This window comes from Cherax quadricarinatus, chromosome 72 (genome assembly GCF_038502225.1).
Source record: "Cherax quadricarinatus isolate ZL_2023a chromosome 72, ASM3850222v1, whole genome shotgun sequence".
NCBI lineage: Eukaryota > Metazoa > Arthropoda > Malacostraca > Decapoda > Parastacidae > Cherax > Cherax quadricarinatus.
Window position 1 is genome coordinate 10217409 of NC_091363.1, and position 14561 is coordinate 10231969.

General features: G+C 44.9%; 2 protein-coding genes across 3 annotated transcripts in view; both read left to right on the forward strand.

The window, feature by feature from the left end:
- The window catches only part of LOC128701249 (alpha-1,4-N-acetylglucosaminyltransferase), a 50943-nt gene extending 47956 nt beyond the window's left edge, over positions 1-2987 (forward strand). Inside the window, exons 3-4 of one of the 2 annotated variants that reach the window (XM_070100406.1) lie at positions 923-1113; positions 1993-2983. In XM_070100406.1, the coding sequence (XP_069956507.1) occupies positions 923-1113; positions 1993-2406 (605 nt within the window). In that variant the 3' untranslated portion in view covers positions 2407-2983. Of the gene's footprint in view, positions 1-922; positions 1114-1992 lie in introns of both variants that reach the window. The other variant, XM_070100407.1, reaches the window with a different exon arrangement.
- Positions 2988-12659: 9672 nt separating this feature from the next.
- The window catches only part of LOC128701450 (alpha-1,4-N-acetylglucosaminyltransferase-like), an 18275-nt gene continuing 16373 nt past the window's right edge, over positions 12660-14561 (forward strand). Inside the window, exon 1 of the mRNA XM_070100187.1 lies at positions 12660-13472. Coding sequence (XP_069956288.1) covers positions 13317-13472 — 156 coding nt within the window. The 5' untranslated portion in view covers positions 12660-13316. The remainder of the gene's footprint in view (positions 13473-14561) is intronic.

Genomic DNA, 14561 nt, shown 5'->3' on the forward strand with positions numbered 1-14561 from the left:
CCAAATTTGCTAAGATCAAAGAAATTGTACTGACCAGCTGCACATAAATTGATTCACATTCAAAATAATCGTCGTTCATAAAAATCTAAATTTACTAGTTTAACAAATAATGTTATAAAATATATTGGTAATGTTTAATTAACTTTGTGTAAACAACAGCCTCTTCTACAATACAATCTATTGGTTCCTTTAGATATTCAAGAACTAAATGATTCACATTAATGGTCATTCGCCTCACGATTATAAAAAAAAAGTTACAAGTTAATAGTTGTATCTTCCATTGGTCAGCAACTCCCAGCCTCGGAACAGACACAAGCAAGGCTGACCTCTGAACATATGCTAACAGCCCAAAAGAGGTTCTTATTTAGACACAACATGAAGGCTGCGTGAAGCCAGACGAAATTTTGTAGCTGATTAATTTAGCGAAATTATCACTTAACTTCCTATTTTAAACCTAGCCTCTTACCTAATAACCTGGAGCAGTGGTCCATCACTGAACCGCAGCTCCATGACATCCAATCCGTCCTCTATGGTATGCACACTACACACTCTAGCTGATGTGACTCAAGACAATGCCAGAGCTGGTAGTCCCTCACCACATAAAGGTGCTTCTCCTTCTAAAATGCATTTCGAAAGACTTCTGATTTCAGTTTGACTGTCACACACTTATATTAATTTAGTGAAGCTGACTTTGACATACTTAAACCTGCACTAATGCTTCCGTATAAAACCTCTGCTCTCAAGACTGTCTAATCTCTAGATTTATAACTTCATTTTATCTTGTTTTTTTTTTCCGGTTCTATATTAGTGGTATTTTTGTAGCAGATAATCTCAGTATCAATTAAAACAAACCCATATTATCTATTCTTCCCATATATTCTTATGTTTAGAGTTTTCTCTCATTTTCTTGACTATCTTCCAGGACGAGCAGCCAACTTCCTCAGTGACGCAGCGCGTGCAGAGCTGTTGCGACGCTATGGAGGGACCTACCTTGACCTGGACGCCTTGACCTTGCGACCTCTCCCTCACCTTCATAACTACGTAGGTAGGATGGATACCGAAGGGATAAACTGCGGCATCCTGAGCTTCCCACCACGACACCCCTTAATCCAGGTGTGATTATGACGAGATCACAGATTCATGTTGGTTCCTGAGTTATACTGAATATACTCTATTGTTAAGCTGGAAACTATGTTAGGTCAGAGATCAAAGATCAGCTTTCAATGTAGATCATTTTTGAAGATAGAGATTATAAGCTGAATCTTTGTGTCTTGTCCAGGAATATATCCTAAAATGGAAGTCATACCAGATAAGGTATGCTAAAAATAATTCTTGGTCAGAGGCCATTTTAAAATCAGATCATGCTGGTTCAGGATCCATGTTGAAGTTAGAAGTCATGATTAGTCAGCTATTAAGGTCATTCAGGTTCTATAGTGTCATAGATTAACTTTATATCTACATAAGCATTAACCTTCTGTTTCCTAACTTTTTTTATTAGATTAGTCAGTACATTCATATTTACTAGTCGAAGTAGGTCTTCGTCCAAAGGTTGGACAAGTTTTGAAGAATTCTTCGTATCAAGATCCCATGATGATGCAGTGTCTGACAGTTTTGAATGGTTTTGAAAACTGACCAGTTGAAGATTGAGACACTTATGCAACATATGGGAACCTTTACTGAGGAAACGTTTCGCCACACAATGGCTTCATCAGTCCAATACAAAGCAGAAAGATGTAGGGAGAGGAGGAGTTTGAGGTAATCAGTCCCTCAGCCTGGAGTCGATGTGTTCAGTCCATCAATCTTGTAGAATGTACAGCATAGGGCCGTAGACGTGGATTATATACTGTAGTGAGGTGAGGTGAAGCAGGAGGAGGCGAGTAGTGGATGGTACCATTATGACCCCGCCTCCTCCCACACTTGTATTTACCCTTAATCTATTCGTCCTACTGAAACAAAATCTTGGCCTGAATTTGAGGTTCTTTTAATTCCCAGGGAGTTGTCGATGACATACCACGAGTGTTCGATCCCAACAATTACAACAGTATCGGTCCTGCTCTCATCACTACCCACCTGCATCAACTGTGTCCTGAGAACTTCGCTACTCCCAGGAACATCAACAGTACAGTAATAGACACTTGCCACGGCATCACCATCTACCCGAGCAGTGCCTTCACTCCTGTTCTCGCGATACCTCCTTGCACCGAGTTACATAAAGTCTTCTTAAATGGCGAGGGACTTGGAGTCAAGTTCGTGGAGTCAACAGATTCCTACTCACTCCATCTTTTCAGCTCTTTTACAGAACTGGAGGCGATGATTCTTGGAGGAGATTCCATCCTGGAGGAAGTGGCCAAGAAGAATTGCCCAAGGGTGTATCACTTTCTTTTTACCCATAACATGAAGCTCTGAATGATGATTGGCTTTCCTGCAAAGTAATGAGTGATATTTTCGTGCTAGTAATACGTAAATTAGGTTAAATTAGTTCTCCCTCTTCTTTAATCAAAGTGGCTACTTTCCTATTTATGTTGAAAATGTATAATATACCGACAAGTTAATGAGTAAGACACATGTGCAGCAGTTGAGTATTTTTATTGTTGAAACGTTTCGTCTACACAGTAGGCGTCTTAAGTCAACTACAGAGGCAGCAAGTGTAGCAGTGAAACGATGATGATGTAATCAGTCTATCAACTAAAGTTGATAGACTGATGTAACTTTCCTATTTAAATTTTGATGTTACATTTTGTCGAATAGTTAAGAACAACAAATAGTTAATTTAATTAAGGTTTTAGTTTGGTATGCATATAAATAATGAAAGAAATCGATATAAAGAATGCAATTAACTTTATATTGATTTTTTCAATATTTTGTGATTAACTGCCATATTATTGAGGAATAAAGCTATGTAATATATAAAAGTATCTTATTAATACAAATAAGACGCCAGGACTTCTGATGAATTATTCTAACATACTTGTAACAAATAAACCAGTTGTACACAAATAAGAATATACTGGAGGTCGCCACCTCTTCAAGGGGGGCTCCTTGGCGTGGTGAAGAGGCTCTTGGTCTGAGGAATTAGCCCTGTCGGTCTTCTTCCTCAGACCGAACCTAATTACCCCCCATTCTCCCCTCCCCTATCCCATCCTCCCCTTTTTCCATTCCTCCTCCTCCTCCTCACCCCTCTTGCCCTTCCTCTTTTTAGCCTTCGTGATTTCTCCCACAGGCGCGCTAGTTCCTAGGTAGGGGAAAGGACACCGGGGTCCATCCCATTCCGTTGAGGTTTCTTGGCGGTGGCGTAGTTTGCCGTGGAATCTGGATTGCCTAGGGATGTCCCGATCCCTCTCCGGTATCCCGGAGTGGCTTTGGGTGTCTTTTGGGCGACGGGTGTATCTCTGGAAGCCACCTTTCGGATTCCGGGGGTGGTGGCTGAAGGAGGTATGCTTTGTGGCGGATATCCGGCCGCCCTCTCTTTTGTCCACCGAGGTAGCTCGGCAGATGTGAGGTTGCTATCCCAGATTGCTGGTTTACTGGCATGAAGGGTAGGGTATGGCACGGGTTCCATGCTGCATCTGCGCTACTAGCGGTGTCGAGTCCTCTTGGGCGCGGAGGGGGATTTCCGGCCCTTTCATTCCTCCTGGGAACTATTCCTCCCCGCTCCCCCCTTTTTTTATTCTTTTTTTTATTTTTATTTTCTTTTCTTCTTTCTTTTTTTTTTCTTAAAAACAAAAAGCAAAGGAGTAACCTAACCATGGCAGCCCTAGTCCATGAAACCACTACCCCCGGGCCCCTTCTTGATACCGCACCCCATTCTGACCCTGCCTTGTGTTTAGACCACTCTTCGGACACTCCTGATGCCCCTGTACCTCTTGCTGGTGCTGTTTCCTCACCCGCTTCAGGTACCGGGGCTTCGACTGACTCCTTCGATTTGTCTGAACTCCGCTCTCCTTTGACTATGCTTCCGGCTTCTCCCTCTACGGTACGGCAATTTTCGAATCGCCCACCCATTTCCTGCCGGACCAACTCCGGTCCTACTCCTAAACGCCAACGTCAATCTCCTGATGATGCTCCGTCGTTACCTTCCCATTCTACTCGGAAACGACCGACACGTCAAGCACTCCCTCTCCACGCTCAGTTTCGGACCACACAATGGACTAAATTCTTTACTTTAAGACCAACTTCTTCTTCTGCCTACCTTTCTGACCATAGTATTGCCAAAGCGCTCCTGCGTCATGTTGGCAGAGATATTTCATTTCACGCTCTCAAGAGCGGTACACGCATCGTCACTGTCCAGAATGCTACCCAAGCTCATGATCTTTCTCTCCTTTCGAATATCGATACTACTCCTATCACTATTGAAAAACATCTTTCTCTCAATTCTTGTAGTGGTACTGTCATTCTGCCCCATACCATAGTCCAACAGAATTTCCAGTCATGTGGCAATGACATTTTTGAACAGCTGGAACTCCAGGATCTCCCAATCCTCAAAGTAGACACTTATGTCCTTCCTGCCCGGGGGCGGAGACGTTACCCTTGCAATGTGGCTCGTTTAACTTTTGACAGCCGAGAACTCCCGTCCTCTGTATATGTCGCGGGACATCGGTTACAAGTTCGAAAGGTGATACCTACACCGCAACAATGTAGAAATTGCTGGCGTTTTGGTCACCCAGCGAAATATTGCAGATCTATGGCCGAATGCCCAGTCTGTGGTGCCGACAACCATTCTAATACATCTTGCAGTCAACCTCCATCTTGCCTTAATTGTAATGAAGCTCACCCTTCGTACTCCCGCCGTTGCCAGGTCTACTTAAATGAACGTGAAATCCGTTGCCTCAAAGAGGCAGAAGGTCTCCCTTATGCTATGGCAGTTACTCATCTCCGCCTCCAAGGGAGACTACCCCGTGTTTCTTATTCTCGTGTTTCCAAACGTCCCCCCACTTCTGGGGTCCCATCTTCTGCAGCCTCCTCTGTTGTTACCCCTCCCATAGCCACTACGGCATCTAATCCTTTTGCTGTCCTTGGCTCTGACGTCCCGACTACAACTCAGTCTGTTCTCACATCTTCGCGTCCTTCCTCACAAGCCCCAGTATCGACAAGACCTCGTACGACACCTAATACCAATCGCCCCTCTACTCAGAAGTCCAAAAAATCCACGTTGCTCAAATCTTCTTTGCCCCTTCCTTCCCTTCTTCCACCTCCACACGTTACCTTTCCAGTCTCTGTACCTAGTTCTTCCCCTCTCTCTGGCTCTATTACAAGTGTGGAGATTCACCCTCCTCCTCGTACTATGCCTTCCACCCCCGTCCTCTCCCAAGTTTCTCCCTCTTCTGTCACCTCCCAGGTTTCTACCTCTTCTGTCCCCCCCCCACACTTCATCTCCAGTCCCTTACACTTTTCCCTCCCCCTCTACTTTGGTACAGTCCATTACTGTCCCAATCTTTACTCACCCTCCTCCTCCTATCTCCAATATGGTTTCCCATACATCTTTGAATTCAGAAACACTTGAAGCCATTTCAGAATATATTGCAGAGACTAAACCTTCAATGGACACTGATTCACTTCCTGTTCCTTCTCTTCCCTCTCCTCCATCTTCACAACCCCATTCTTCGCAACGCTCCGTTCCTTCGCTACTTGAACATCTTCCAATGCCACCACACGTTGACTTTTCTAACCCCTCTAGTCCGTAGGTGCCTTTACCTACAGATTCCTGATATTTTCTTCATCGCCAATCATGGCCTATTTACAGTGGAATATCCGCGGCCTCAGGGGTAATCGGGGTGAGCTTCAGATGTTGCTTTCCAGGTTTTCCCCTGTTGGTGCTTGCTTACAAGAACCAAAATTACACTCGGCTGTTTTCCAACCTATCTCAGGCTATAATTTATTGTATTCTTCGGATCCTTTCTCAGATGGGACCTTTAATGAAAGTGCCCTTCTTCTACGCAATGATATTCCGTACTGTCAACTATTTGTCCATACCTCGCTGCATTACACTGCAGCCCGTATCCACTTGAATAAGTGGTTTACAATATGTTCTTTATATCTCTCTCCTTCTCGAGCATTTTCTATCCCAGACTTTGCCTTTCTTGTTTCATCCTTACCACCACCACTTCTGTTACTTGGTGATTTTAATGCCCACCATTTCCTCTGGGGGGGGTCTCATTGTGACTCACGTGGCATTCAGTTGGAGGCTTTTCTTGCCTCTCACCCCCTCCATGTTTTAAATACGGGTACTCCCACCCATTTTGATCCTCGTACTCATACTCTCTCTTGCATCGATCTATCAGTCTGCTCTTCCCCCACTGCACTAGACTTCACCTGGTCTGTTCTACCAGACTTACATGACAGCGATCATTTTCCGATCATTCTTACTTGTCCTTCCTATTCACCACCTTCCCGTAGCCCTCGCTGGCAATTTGATCGGGCAAATTGGGATCTTTACTCACACCTCACTGCTTTTAGTGAGGTTCCTTCTTCATCCTCCATTGATGAGCTCCTACACATCTTCTCGACATCAGTTTATACCGCAGCTTCTCATTCTATACCCCAAACCTCAGGCAGGCATTCTCAGAAGTGCGTGCCTTGGTGGTCTCCTGCTTGTGCTCGTGCAGTACGTTTGAAACGTGCTGCATGGGGCAGGTACCGGTACAATAGAACCGCTGAGAGACTTGTTGATTTTAAGCAGAAGCGTGCGATCGCTCGCCGTGTCATCCGTGAAGCTAAACGCACTTGTTGGCGAGACTATGTTTCCACCATCACCTCTGCTTCTTCTATGAGTGCAGTCTGGAAAAAAGTGAGGAAATTGAGTGGTAAATACTCTCCTGACCCGGCTCCTGTTCTACGGGTCACTGGTGTTGATATAGCAAACCCTCTCGACGTTGCCATTGAACTTGGCACACATCTGGTCCGTATTTCCCGAGGGCTCCATCTATGCCCCTCGTTTCTTTCCTCAAAGTCTGCCAGAGAGTTAGTACCCTTGGACTTTTCTTCTCTCGGAGAAGAACAGTATAATGTGCCTTTTACACTTCAAGAACTGGAGGCAACGCTCTCAGCTTGACAAGCATCATCGGCAGCTGGGCCTGATGACATTCATATTCGTATGTTACAACATTTACATCGGTCAGCCCTTGTAGTCCTCTTACACCTCTTCAATCTTATTTGGGCACAAGGAGTTCTTCCCCAGCTGTGGAAATCTGCCATTGTTCTCCCTTTCCGCAAACCGGGTACTACAGGACATGATGCCTCCCACTATCGCCCCATCGCTCTTACAAGTGCAGTTTGCAAAGTGATGGAACGCCTCGTAAATCGACGTTTAATGTGGTATTTAGAGACTCACAACAGTCTCTCCGCTAGTCAATATGGCTTTCGTAAGGGTCGTTCTACCATAGACCCCTTACTACGCTTGGATACGTATGTTCGTAATGCCTTTGCGAATAATCACTCAGTTATTGCCATATTTTTTGACCTTGAGAAGGCATATGACACAACTTGGAGGTATAATATTTTGGCCCAGGCCCATTCCTTAGGCCTCCGAGGCAATCTACCATCCTTCCTTAAGAACTTTTTAACTGACAGACATTTCCGTGTTCGAGTCAATAATGTTCTTTCCCCGGACTTCGTCCAAGCTGAAGGTGTCCCTCAGGGATGTGTTCTAAGCACAACACTTTTTCTCCTTGCTATAAATGATTTGGCCTCTGTTCTTCCACCCAATATTTGGTCATCACTCTATGTTGATGACTTCGCTATTGCTTGTGCAGGCGCTGACTGTCACCTTATTGCAGTTTCTCTCCAGCATGCGGTCGACCGTGTTTGCACTTGGGCCACCACACATGGGTTTAAATTTTCAAGTACCAAAACTCACCAAATTACTTTCACTAGACGCTCTGTTATCTCCGATCATCCTTTGTATCTCTATGGCTCCCGTATCCCCGAACGTGATACAGTCAGGTTTCTAGGCCTTCTCTTTGACCGTCGGTTAACCTGGAAACCTCACATTACCTCTCTGAAGGCAACTTGTCACAGCCGGCTAAACCTTCTTAAAACCCTTGCTCATCTTTCCTGGGGAGCTGATCGTCGAACTCTGCTTCGCCTACATTCAGCCCTCGTTTTATCGAAACTCGATTATGGTGACCAGATTTATTCCGCGGCCTCTCCTGCTACTCTCTCTAGCCTTAACTCTATCCATCACCAAGGCTTACGTTTGTGCCTTGGTGCTTTTCGCTCTTCCCCTGTTGAGAGCCTCTATACAGAAGCAAATGTTCCATCCTTGTCTGATCGCCGTGATGCCCATTGCCTTCGTTACTATGTACGCTCTCACGATCTACACAATCCTTCCATTTATAGAATGGTCACCGATATTAGTAGACATTCTTTATTCGTTCGCCGCCCCTGTTTGCTCCGTCCCTTTTCTCTTCGCCTACATTCACTCTTGTCTTCCCTTCAGTTACCACCTTTATATGTTCATGTAGCATCTCACTTTTCCCTGCCCCCCTGGGAAGTTCCAGCTGTTCGGGTCTGTTCTTTCTCACTCCCTTGCTCGAAAGCTCAACTGCCTACGGTGGCTTCCCGCTCTCTTTTTCTTGATCACTTCCACTCCCATTCTCATGCCACCGCTGTGTACACAGATGGCTCTAAGTCTTCAGACGGCGTCGGATTCGCAGCAGTGTTTCCGGACAGCGTCGTACGAGGGCATTTACTATCTTCAGCTAGCATTTTTACTGCTGAACTGTATGCCATTCTTGCAGCACTTATTCGTATTGCATCTATGCCTGTGTCATCATTTGTAGTAGTCTCAGACTCCCTTAGTGCTCTACAGGCTATACGAAAATTTGATACATCTCATCCCCTAGTTCTCCGTATCCAACTTTGGCTACGCCGTATCTCTACCAAACATAAAGATATTGTTTTTTGTTGGGTCCCTGGTCATGTCGACGTACAGGGCAATGAACAGGCAGACACTGCTGCGCGGTCAGCAGTATATGACCTACCAATTTCCTATCGAGGTGTTCCATTTCTGGACTATTTTGCTGCAATAGCTACCCACCTTCGCACCCGTTGGCAACAACGTTGGTCAACTCTGCTCGGTAACAAACTTCATTCTATTAAACCGAGCATAGGTTACTGGCCGTCTTCTTGTCATCAGTGCCGAAGTTGGGAGACCACTCTCTCCCGCCTTCGCATTGGCCACACTCGTCTTACTCATGGGTATCTCATGGAGAGGCACCCTGTTCCTCTCTGTGAGCAGTGTCAAGTTCCAGTATCGATTAGCCACATTCTGTTAGACTGCCCTCTCTATCAACGAGCACGCAGAATTTACCTCCAACGTCGTCTTCGTTCTACTACTCTCTCTTTACCTTCCCTTCTTGCTGATGGACCCTCCTTTAATCCTGACTCTCTCATTGACTTCTTGACAACGACCGATTTACTCCACAAACTCTGATGATACTTTTCGCACTCCCCTCAGCCCTTTCTGGTTCAGTCTCTTGCTGCCCTTTACCCTTTCACCATCCACTGCCCCGCTGTTATCCGTAACCTGTTGCTCATCCATCTCCCTTTTGCCACCTGATGCCCTCACTTCCTTCCTGCCCTGCAGCGCTGTATAGTCCTTGTGGCTTAGCGCTTCTTTTTGATTATAATAATAATAATAATGGAGGTCGCCAATTTTCTTTTCCACCATCTAAAGCCTAGTTTCAGCCACAGTCTGGATATACACCAGGCTGCAGTTATTATTATAATCAAAAAGAAGCACCAAACCTACAAGGGTCATATAGCGCCGCAGGGATGGGTGTAGGGATTTTGGGTAGCAAGAGGGAGAGGGATTATTATTAGGTCATTGAGAGCAGCGGGGCAGTGGATAGTGCAGGGGTAGAGGATAGCATGAGGTTCAGGTAGAAAGGGCTGTGAGGAGTGCTAGAGGCATTATCATCAGAGTTTGTGCAGTAAATCAGTTGCTGTCAAAAAGTCAACGAGAGTGTCTGGGTCATAGGAGGGTCCATCAGCAAGAAGGGAAGGTAAAGTAAGGGCAGTAGAGCGGTGACGACGTTGGAGGTAAATTCTGCGTGCTCACTGATAGACCGGACAGTCCAATAGAATATGGCTAACAGAAACTAGAACCTGACAATTCACACAGAGGGGGACAGGGTGTGTGTTTGTGTGTGTGTGTGTGTCATGTACTGGTGACAGCGCGCAGCAGTGTCTACCTGTTCATTGTCCTGTACGTCAACATCCAGGCTGCAGTTACTTTGCCTAAAATATTCAAGTTATTTCTTAACTGTGAAGATATCAAATACAACTATTAACAAAAGTGTGAGAAGATAATGGAATGGTTATCGTTTTTATTATTATTATCAGGAAGTATTAAACGAGCAGGGGTCATACAGATCATGGAGAATGGAAGGTAATCAGTGCCTGCAGAGCCACGGAAGGAGAGGATATTATAATTATTATAATCATGGGGGAGCGCTAAACCCATAGGATTGTACAGCGCATGTGGGGGGGAGGTGGAAGGTATTCAGGCTCAATTCAGGGAACTGGAGCACAGATGAAATTCCCTAGATCAAGAGCCCCTCACCAGCATCAAGGAACCTCCCTTGAGGGGAAGGAGAGAATTGATAAGCTTTTTATGACCAACAGCCCCTCACTGGCTCCAAAGTGTCTTACTGCACGAGTTAACAAATCTCGAATGTATGAAATAGCGCGGACCTGTCAATAGAGATGTTCACAGAATGGTCAGTTTCTCAGAGAGAAATTGTCATTATATATCACTACAACCAGCTTTCAAATATGTATTTAAGATGGGAGTACCATGTGAGGTTCATATGTTTTAATAATATAAAGAGCGACCTGGTGTGTTTTATTTTTAAGAAGAGAAGACTAATGTTGTCTTACACCGAAATGGCAGGTCACCTTCAGACTAAATATGTTTGAAAACTATAAAAAAAATGAAGATCATCACTCCTGGCTCTCAACACTGATTTTTGAACAACAAAGATCCTACTTCATAAGAGCACATGTATAGGATTCCCTCAGCGGCTTGTAACCGAAAACATCTGGAGGTGCAGACACTAAAGAACTGGCGCGAATAGCAATATAGTTCATCAGCAATTTGCAACTAGTCAGCTAATTTTGCGCCAGCAACACGAAGAACAGTTGATCCAGCGAGTGCCTGCCTGCTAGCCTTCGTTCTTTTTTTCGCCTCGCTCTTATAAAAAACTAAAGTGCACAGATATTCACAATGTAACAAGTGGGTCATAGCTCAGTGGAAAGGCCTCTATCTCACAATCGAAGGACCCGCGTTTAATCATGCTGCAGGTGGAGACGTGAGCATGTTTCCTTACATCTCGTTACATTTGTTCACCTAGCACCCTCAAGGAGGGGCCTTGATGTCATTGAGATCCAAGAACACTCTTGGATCTATTTTAGACACTTACAGATGTTAGGCCTCAAGATCTCTCCATGCTGTGCCACGAGGAGATCCATCTGATGGTCCAATCCCCAGAAGATTCACCTGATAATCCAATCCCCAGGAGATTCACCTGATAATACAATCCCCAGAAGATTCACCTGATGGTACAATCCCCAGGAGATTCACCTGATGGTACAATCCCCAGGAGATTCACCTGATGGTACAATCCCCAGGAGATTCACCTGATGGTACAATCCCCAGGAGATCCACCTGATGGTACAATCCCCAGGAGATCCACCTGATGGTACAATCTCCAGGAGATCCACAAGATGGCAAAATCACCTTCAGATGTAGCGGACTATCCCAGCACTGCAGCTGGAGGGAAAACAGTGTAACAGACACCGACTGTTTCCATGATCCCCCGGAACAGAATTTACAGAATGTAAAGAAATCCCTGTTGTACACGTATGTAAGGTAGAGGAGGAGAGGCGAGGAAGTGCTGGGTTTTTAGTCAGGCAAAGGTCACTTAAATCTCACCACCACGTCAAGGTCACCCAGCTTTGGGGAGTGGGAGAGAAAGAGAGATAGATAGATAGATAGATAGAGAGAGAGAGAGAGAGAGAGAGAGAGAGAGAGAGAGAGAGAGAGAGAGAGAGAGAGAGAGAGAGAGAGAGAGAGAGAGAGAGAGAGAGAGAGAGAAGAGGGGTAGAATTATTACTTTTAGGAGAAAGCGCTAAAACTAGAGAGTTACTCATCGCCTTGGGAATGGGAGGCAATCAGGTTCAGTCCAAGGAAGGAGAGGACAAATCTAACTCCTTGAATCAAGAGCCCCTCACCAGCATAAAGATATCTTCGCTGAGAGAGGAAGGGAAACTGGGAGGGAGAAGAGTGAAAATGAGGAAGGAAACATATATTTTAACATTATTATTATTCTAATCAAGGGAGAGAGCTAAACCCGTAGGATTGTGCAGCGCCTGTGGGGGGGGGGGGTTGTGGAAAGAATTCAGGCTTAATTCAGGGAACTGGAGCACAGATCCAATTCCCTAGATCAAGAGCCCTTCACCAACGTCAAGGAACCTTCCTTGAGGGGAGATATATATCTATTAAAAGACACAAACACAGAAGGCAAGATCTTAGGCTTTGTTTTCCTTATATGTAGTGCAACATTTCCGTCACTTACTATAAAACTATCACTGACGTTAATTCAGAAGCATCACAGAGGCTCAGAACGAGTACATGTATCTCTCACACTTCTTAAGTTAAAACTTATGTAGAGTTGGTGAGAACTGATTAATTTCCTACCAGGTAAACTGTTTTATACAGAGAGCAGAAAAAAGTAATGATTGAGGCTGAGTGACGTGGAAGGTGTTTATATAAACCTGTCTCAGGTGTTCTGGGCTGAGTGACGTGGAAGGTGTTTATATAAACCTGTCTCAGGTGTTCTGGGCTGAGTGACGTGGAAGGTGTTTATATAAACCTGTCTCAGGTGTTCTGGGGCAACAGTAGATGTTAATGCGAGTTATTCTAAACTGTGCTTACATGCGTTTCTTTATTATATTTTTACTATATGTTTATTCTTGCTGGTTTTAGAAGTGGTTTACCATAAGTTTCAAGCCTGCCAGTTCGTATTATTTCATATCTAAACACGGGTGACAAACTGGCAGGCTTGAAACTCATGGTAAGCCACTTCTAAAACCAGCCAGTGCTAGCCATGGCTTCATGCTATTACCATTTGCGCAGAACAGTTTAAAAATTTTAAGTAATAATGGTGACCTAGAGGTTGTATGGGGTAGTGTGAGGCGACTGTCTGATGGTGTGGGAAAAGTGGTGTAGGTAGTGTAGGTATAGGTGGATTAAGGTAATCGTGAATGGTTTTCCTGCTAGTATAAAAGGCTGTGTGAAAAAAATTGCCAACTGTCTTATGGCTGGTGATGGAGTTTCTAGTTTCTTCTTTCTCTACGTAAGCGATCATTCACAGGCGTGTGTCGTAGAAAGCGCCGCCCATCACCATCCACACCGACCTGTCCTGCTGTTGGTGACTGCCTCTGCCATACTTCACCCACACCGACTCCTTCAGGTAAGCACTATCTCTGCCTCCTTCACCTACTGCTTTCATTTTTATTTTATGTGTAGTTTGTTTCTTCAACGGAGGATGACCTGAAGAAAATGCAGTCGTTATCACTCACATCCGAGCTTCCTTCCTTACTGTAATGGTACACATATTAGGATCCGGTGATGGATTACCAAAGCACAATATCTACTCCTAACTTTCAAACTACAGGCATTGATTTTCCCATATTTTAAACTCAATTCTAGTTACCCAGTTTCTCAAAATAGCTTATAACCTTCCAACCCCTCCTTCTACCCCAGATTTTAGAAACCTTATTAAAAACCATGTCCCTTTAATTAAGGGTGCTATATTATAAAGTACTAAATTTGTATGAGTCATACAGCAGGAAATGGCAAGCTAAAAGAGACTGAAGGTCAGATGTATGTACTAATGTAGAATTTCAAGTCGGTGTAATAAGTTTTTGTTTAATTCATGCTAAGTGCTAAACTCATGTGGGGTCATTCAGCTCAAGACTTGGTAGAGGCTTGATGCTCCGTCTGCTGAGTGCAACAGGATCTGATATCCGGGTAGGAAGATTCCGTCTGTTATTGTACCAGTGAGTTTTGTTTCTGTGACTGCTATGATGTCTGGGGGCATCTCCTTGATTCTTTCATGCCACTCCTCACATTTATTCGTTATTCCTTCCGCATTCGTGTACCAAACCTTCAACTTCTTTTCTATAACTGTGGTTTGGGGAGAATGGTGGGATAGGGGGGAGCAGGTTCCCTTGTGGGGGCCTATAGGGGGGTTGCTGTGAGGGTGGGGTCTGTGGTGTGGGGGGTAGGGGCAGAGAGCCTATGAGGGGTTTCAGTGGGGATGTGGGGTTGTTGTGAGGGGGGCTGGGGAGAGGGACTATGGAGGGATACAGTGGGGGGGGGGGGTAGTGGTGAAGGGGATGGGGATAGAGGGTACAGTGTGTGAGTTGCTGTAGGTTACTGTGGGGGTGGGGTTTGTGCTGAGGGGGATGAGGGCAGAGGGTACAGTGAGTGGGATTTGGGTTAGGTTGTTTGATTGCTTTGGGATTGCCAGGGTTGGGTTCCTTCTGTGGGTGGTACT